The sequence below is a fragment of the Montipora capricornis genome, chromosome 4 (assembly GCF_036669925.1).
Source record: "Montipora capricornis isolate CH-2021 chromosome 4, ASM3666992v2, whole genome shotgun sequence".
NCBI classification, from domain to species: Eukaryota; Metazoa; Cnidaria; class Anthozoa; order Scleractinia; family Acroporidae; genus Montipora; species Montipora capricornis.
In genome coordinates this window covers 27,377,202-27,384,392 of record NC_090886.1, presented here as the reverse complement: position 1 = coordinate 27,384,392, position 7,191 = coordinate 27,377,202, and the positions used below count along the sequence as shown (strand labels likewise).

Below are 7,191 nucleotides of genomic sequence, written 5' to 3'. Positions count from 1 at the left end.
TGTAAATTTGCGTCGGAGTGCAAAATGTGATTAATTGATATTTTTAAACTGAAAGATGCCGAATTCCTTTCGAAGTGTTGTTTTACAAAAATGAATTAGTTCCTTCGTGTTTTCCTTTTTTTTTTAAATTTTCAAGATATTGTTATTGTTTTAGTGCAGGCAATTTCATATACCACTGCACGTTTCTCCAGGAAAAGGAGCCTTGGTGACTAATTGCTTCAGAAGATTACCGAATATCATTCACCTGCAAAAAAAATTGCATAATTCATCAGGCTCAAGCACTTTGTTCACCATTTAAATACAGCATACCAATTTCATGACAAGTGTGATTGCAGAAATAAAATAAAGACTTCCGTTCGACATTACCATTTCGTATTGTTTCGGTTCAAACACTTCACATTAAGGAGAATGGCCAACTATTCGCAAGAGGAAAATCAGAAAACAATGACAGATTTTCTTTGCTCATCCGAGCTCACGGAAGGAATTCACGGTGAACTTCGATGGGCTGCAGCTCTTAACATTTTCCTGTCTATTACCGCATTTATTGGAAATGCCATCTTCCTTGTCGCTCTTAACAAGGTGCCCTCGCTTCACCCACCGTCAAAACTTCTGTTTCGTACATTGGCCACAACGGATCTTTGTGTTGGTATTATTTCTCAACCTCTTACTGTTGTTGCTTTGATGCCTGAAGTTAAACAACATATTCACGTTTGTCGATATACTAGCACTGTGCGTTTTTTAGTATCTTATGCTTTGTGCATGGTATCCTTGCTCACATCGACTGCAATAAACGTAGACAGACTATTTGCTTTGTCTTTAAAGATCAGGTATAGACACTTTGTGACTCTAAAGCGGACATATGCTATTGTAACCTTCTTTTGGGTCATATCCATGGTATTTACAATTATGTCCCTTTTCATTGATTCGATAACAGCTTTGTATTGGGCGACTGTGCTGGTTTCGTGTCTGGCAATATCACTTTTCTCTTATGGAAAAATATTTCTTGTGTTGCGTCAAAATCAAGATCATCTCGGCCCTCGGGCTTTCTGGAAAAGACAACCAAACCAAACAGTTCAACTAAACGAAAAACGTTACAGAAAGACAGTTTACACTGTGTTATGGGTGCAGTTGGCTTTGGTTGTTTGCTATTTACCGTATACTATAGTCACACTTCTCCTGTCTCGTCGATCCGGCCACCCCAGTGTGTGGCTTCTTCTTGTGTGGAGATATGCGGGAACTTTGCTCTACTTTAATTCCTCCTTAAACCCGGTTCTCTACTGCTGGAAGATGAGGGCAGTGAAAAAAGCAATGAAGGAGACAGTTCAACAAATTTGCTGCTCGTGCAGTTGCACTCGAGATAAAAATACCACCGTGTTTGTTGTCAACGGCGAACAGCAAACTACAGTCTCCAGCTTTTCATAAAATGAAACCTCTGTCATTCCCTTTTATTTCTTTGTTTTAATAATAGCTCGATAACTACAAGGACAAGACAAGAAAGAAGACGGAAATAAGTTTCGACAGCAATTTCAACCCAATAAATTTTATTCTGATTTTGTTAAACGTCGGTAAAGAAATTCATTTACACTGTCGGAAGTTTAGGAAAGTGAATGTCATTCACAAGAGAGAAAGGAAAACATAAACCAGTCTTAAGTTTACCATATGTCACAAGATCTGTAACGAATATTAGGCAGGAACTGATTGCATTTAATGTTTGCTTTAATATTGATTTGTGTTTTGACTTGACTTGCATGAATCAATCAATCACCAACTAACTAGCCCAAAGATTATTATTATTGTAAATAAATATTATTGATATAAGAAGAGGTATATATTTACATCTGCCTATTTAATTCTTGTTTCAATAATCGGAATAAAGACAGAAGTCAAGCTTTCGCATTGTAAAGTCATCTCCGACATGCAATTCACTCCCACCGGGAATGTGAATCCAAAAAAAATAGTTTTTGACTTCAAGGATCTTGGCACACGGGTAAATTCTTGAGACATGAACGGATAGCACTGGAAGACGCTCAATGGCATGTTCAAAATCTGTTTGCTGTTTATTGCATTAAAAGACTGGGCCTGAACTAGAGAATGTATTCAAAGAAACGAGACAACCGTGTTGGATTAAAAATTGGTTACCTAAGGAAGTAAAAGGAAAGGAACTCTATTTAAGAGTCTAGTCTTCTAGCGCTGTAGCACTAACTGGGGATACTGTAAACTGAAATAAGCAACATAAACAGAAATCAAATCTTGATCTTTCAGGTCAATTCTGGTTCTGGTGAATTAAATGCTGCATAGGTTGCATTCGTTTTAATTGCTCACTATCAATGGCCGGCAAAGGTCTGTTCATGAAAACATCGTGGTAATACTGAAGATAGTGGTAATGCAAAGAAATTTACACCAATGCCCAGTCCTTAAAATACGGATTCACTTGTATGGATAGTTGTGTTCTTCAAGGTCGTAGACGTACACATTATAAATGCCTTGTAGTGTGCACTGGTTTGCATTTCGCTTTTGATCTGTTTTCGTTCGTCAAAGTGTGGAAATGTCATCGAATTAGTTTTTCGATTCGTGTAGGATCTTTTTGTAAAAGCTTAATAAGTCCAAATGTGTACAATATATAAGTAAACAAGTTTTAATTAAAAGTAAATCTTCGAAACAGCCATGCACAATTTCAACCATTTCCCTGATGAAGTTCCAAATAGCTTTTTTAGTCCCTCTTTACCTTTCATGCATCAGAGATCATGATTTTTTGGGCATTACTACCAGATAGCAAGAATTAATTAAGAATCAAGACAAAAATCTCGTTGATGATGTTGCCATCTTAGGAAGTGGTGCACATCGACTCACAGGCTCGATTTCTACTATTCTACCCAATATTAAACAATAATCTGGATATCCAATCGATATTATGTCCGGTCTTTCATATTCTGAGCATGTCAAAAAATGGAGAAGGTCTCTCTCTATAGCGCCAACTCACGGACACTTCGGAATATAATCGAAGGAAAAGTATAATCGAAGGAGAAGTATGCAAAAAGCATTATGACCCAAAGACCATTTTACTATTATGAATGCAAAGCAATCAAAGAAAACCTTACTGAAACCCATTCGCTTCAATATACGTCACAGCTGTCAAATTGCGTCCGGTCTGATTCGTTCCTATTCGCATTAGCAAGTTTATTTTTTGGTACAGATGTTTGACACCGTATTTTCACACCGTGAAATAGTTTTCACGGCGGAATTATTATCCGATAGTGACCATTCTTTATGAGTAAATGATAAGAAGCTGTATAGTATAAGGAAATGGGGGATAAAGATTATTAATAAATGTTGGTCTTAGACAAAAAAAAATGTCAGGCAATTGTTGGAAGTCGGTACAAGCAAAATATTTATCTTAACCAAAATGTCAACCCCACATATTTTTGACCTGCCAAGCGAAGCTTCGACGAAGTTTTGAATAGGGTTAAATGCAATTTAACTTAGTTAACGACCAGGAGGAAGTTGCACAGTTTGTCTGGCGTGGCGTGGCGTTGCGTGGCGTTAGCGTTAGAGTTTATCAGTATTTTGGGGGTGCACCTGCAGCGTTTTTTAGAGTGTGCGTGTGTTATTTGCATGCGGGGCTTTTCCGGGGCGTCTTCTGGCAGTTCTAGAGGTCAGCGGTTCTTGTGCATATTTTGCGTGCGCCTGCGCATGTCCTCGTCGTTTTGCTTGGCTCAGCGTTCGGTGTGTTGGCGCTCGGGTGCTTTCAAGTATTTCCCCGCCTCCTCTCCTTACTCAGGGAAGTCAGGGCCCCTCCTTTATAGTTTTTTACTGGGTTGCCTATGGCAAACCAGTTGGAATCTGTGTTTAGTTTCGTGTTTTTTACTGGGTTGCCTATGGGCAAACCCAGTCGAGGTCTGCGTTTGGTTTGTTTGTTTTCTTTTTTTTCTTTTTTTTCTTTTTTTCTTTTTTTTTTTTTTTTTTTTTCCGTGTCGGTAAAAGTCTTGCCTGTCACTCCCCTGGTAAGTGGTGTCTTTGTGGATAGAGCCTTCTGCGCGTATTTTCTTAGGATCGAGAGGGTAGTGGAACTGCGTAGATTTCTCTGGTGGACACAGTAGAATCATTAACTTAGCCTGCAATGGCGTCGAAAGTCATGCAACGCGAATGGCGTTTTAGTGGATCCTTAAACAAAATATACCCTTATGGAGCTCAATAATGGAAAGTCAGTTGGATAAACTAGGCATGAATCTCAAAAGCGACGAGTACTGGACTTCGACAACAATCTATCGCCCGTCGAGACGAAATCAAAGTGAGCAGTATTTACCTGAAGTACAAGGTAATTTGACACAATTGAGTTTCTTGTCTTCACGCACGCAATGAAATAGGAAGAGGTTTTCGCCTCTAAGAGCAAATATGTTGTTTGTTTCAATAAAACTTTCGCTGGAAAAGGATTCTGTGGTATTTTCTGCCTGAGTGAATTATAATATCATGTTGTGTATTGAATTTTCGAGCTTAAGGTTGAAATGTGATATGCGAGAAGTTTTTTAGTATTGCTCTGTAAGCAGGAAGGGTTCACAGGCCTGTTGAAAGCGTGCTTGAGTTTCAACAAAATGAGCCCCAAAATCAGTGAAAACTTGTGACGCAGATGAATAATAAAGTGTAGCTGCTATTTCCAAAATGATGGAATTACCTGGTGATAATAACGTCGTACGCGTCTTGGAGAGTAAATTTTGACTTTGCATAAACAAGAGTTGGGCGATTGTGATCTTTGTTTTGACTTCGCTCATTTCATTGTCAAACTTTATAACACTTGACAGAAAAAGAAACTTACAAAAACCCGGTATCTTGCCATCATTTGACACAGATGCTTCACTGTTTGACGAGTAAACATGCCGCGGTAACTTAATCACGGCGCCCGCTGAATTCCGGCCATGTCACTTTTCGATTTTGCAATTTACTTGAACATAGCAAAAATCTCCCAAAATGTTTGTCGCTGATCGTAACTTTTTATATTCTATATTCACGGTTCAAAATTAATGTTGTTTTCATGTCGTAAATATTTCATTCTCGATCGACCGTCCCGGAAACTTCCTTCTGCTCTTTCTGAAAACTTTGTATCAATAGTTATTTGCTTTTTCATCAATATTTGTTTTGCATAAAGCAAGCTAACAAAATCTGTACCTTGCTGAGATCGCATTTGTTAGCGTTAATAGTATTTTCAGTCAGATGCTTCTGTTTTTTATGACGGGTTCATTGTTTTGGTCTCCCATCCTAACACTAACCCCGCTCAACAGGGCTTGACTTCAGTGAAGGTTAGTATTACAAAGCTGTCAGATGCTCAGAGGGCACACTTGTGGTGCAAGGAAGTTGTAAGGGAACTTGAAAATTATCAACATGTCAGCCCAGAAGCCAATGTTTCTCGCTTCTCTTTTATTTGTTATTCTTCAGAAACTGGAATGCTGTATTTCAATACCACACAATTCAGTGCCTTCTGATTTTCTGTAGCACGTACCACAGGCAAGCCAGTGTATGCTTCACGGAAGCATCTCGTTTTATTTTTTTTTTCCGTGTCGGTAAAAGTCTTGCCTGTCACTCCCCTGCTAAGTAGTGGCTTTGTGCATAGAGTCTTGTCTGTGTATTTTGTTAGGTTTGAGGGGGCTGGGGGAATACGTAGATTTCCTTGGTGCACACAGATGAACGTTTAATTATTAAACCCGCAATGGCGTCGAAAGTCGTGATAACGGGGATGGCGTTTTCGTGGCAAAAATATACCTTTATGAGATCAAGAATGGAACGTCAATTGGAATAACGAAACAGGCGGGGGAAATAAATATCTGGAATCTTAAAAGCGACGAGGGATGGTCTTCGAGAACAATTGCGGTCGGATATGAGAAAGTGTGTGTTGTTTCTAATCTTATTTTATAAACTGTGCTGGTATGTAGAACACTGACAGTAAGTGGGAAATTGAGTATGAGTGTAAAAGGAATCGAATGTGTTGAATGTATCACAGTGTTTACCGAAGTGGCATCTCATTTGTCTGGCAATTTGCATTTAATTTGCAGTCAAGCTGTACAGTTTTCAGGTAAAAAAATAATTGAAAATGTGGCAGTGAAGATTTATTGGAAGAAAGGTTGTTGTCTATTTTGTGCTTTGGAAAAGGTTCTTTAGGAAAGAGTTCAATCTTGAACTGAAAAATATATTTATTTGCATATCGTATGGTTTGTGAGACGGATTGTTTCTTGTTCGCACGCACGGAATTGGAATAGAAAGGGTTTTTTTTGTCTCCAATAGCAAATATTTTGTTAGTTTCAATAAATTTCATGCTGGAAAAGGTTTTTGTGAGATGTTTCAACTGTTGTGATTCATTGTGCTGTGTAGTATTCGAGTTTAACTAATTTGCATAAGTGAGTTGAAATTTAATACGCATTAAATAAAGATGACAGGAATTTGTAGGCATGATCGTTCTGGCAAATGATTACAGCTGGCGATCGTTTTTAATTAAGGTCAGAAAAAGATTTCAGTATAGTCACTCTTGTGTAAAATGAAGTTATTGTTAACTTGAGAAAACAACAATAGGGTCGTTTATACGAGAGAAAATAAGCCGCGGCTTACTCAGGACGCGGCGTACATAATACGCCAAAGGAACTATTTATACGAGTATAAACTCCCAGGCCAGGATAAGCCGGGGCTTGAGAAAGCTGTGAACGTAGATTTTGCATCATTTATATGGGCTGTTCGCGTTTTATTTTCTCTCGTATAAACGGCCCTTATATTTCTTTAACTTTTTTAAAGAGAGAGATTTCGCGCAAATTTTATTTCAAGCTATTCAGTTGAAATATTATTTCTCGCCATTGGCTTCGTTTGCGTGATCATTTACTGGTGTTGACATTTAGGAGGTAGTTGTTTGGTTCTAAACGAGTAGGAATAAAACGACCAGGAGATTCTAACGATAGACAGATATTAACTAACCCCTCCTGAAATAACCAAAGGAAAAATGGTTTGTGTGAATTTATAGCACTAAGTGGATGGAAGTCGTCATGTTTTGATTGGGCAGCTTCAGAGACGTCCTTCTGAGGAAACAAGTTGTTAAAATAGCTAATTGTGATTGGAGAATTTCGATCCTACGTATAATAATGCCTTTTATTGACAGGCAAAACCATATGATTGAGCGTGATCATACCAAATATCATTTGTTTGCGCGATCAAGTTGTG

The 7,191-nt window shown here is 38.3% G+C and overlaps 1 protein-coding gene across 1 annotated transcript; it reads left to right on the top strand.

Moving 5' to 3' along the window:
• The first annotated feature begins 408 nt into the window (after positions 1-408).
• Positions 409-1,422, top strand: LOC138046435 (adenosine receptor A3-like). Its single transcript, XM_068893071.1, has one exon. The coding sequence runs from the start codon at positions 409-411 to the stop codon at positions 1,420-1,422; it is 1,014 nt and encodes a 337-aa protein (XP_068749172.1).
• Positions 1,423-7,191: the final 5,769 nt, after the last annotated feature.

Bases quoted from the DNA above. Each gene is read 5' to 3' on its own strand.
- LOC138046435 (XM_068893071.1), top strand. From the start codon at position 409: ATGGCCAACTATTCGCAAGAGGAAAATCAGAAAACAATGACAGATTTT.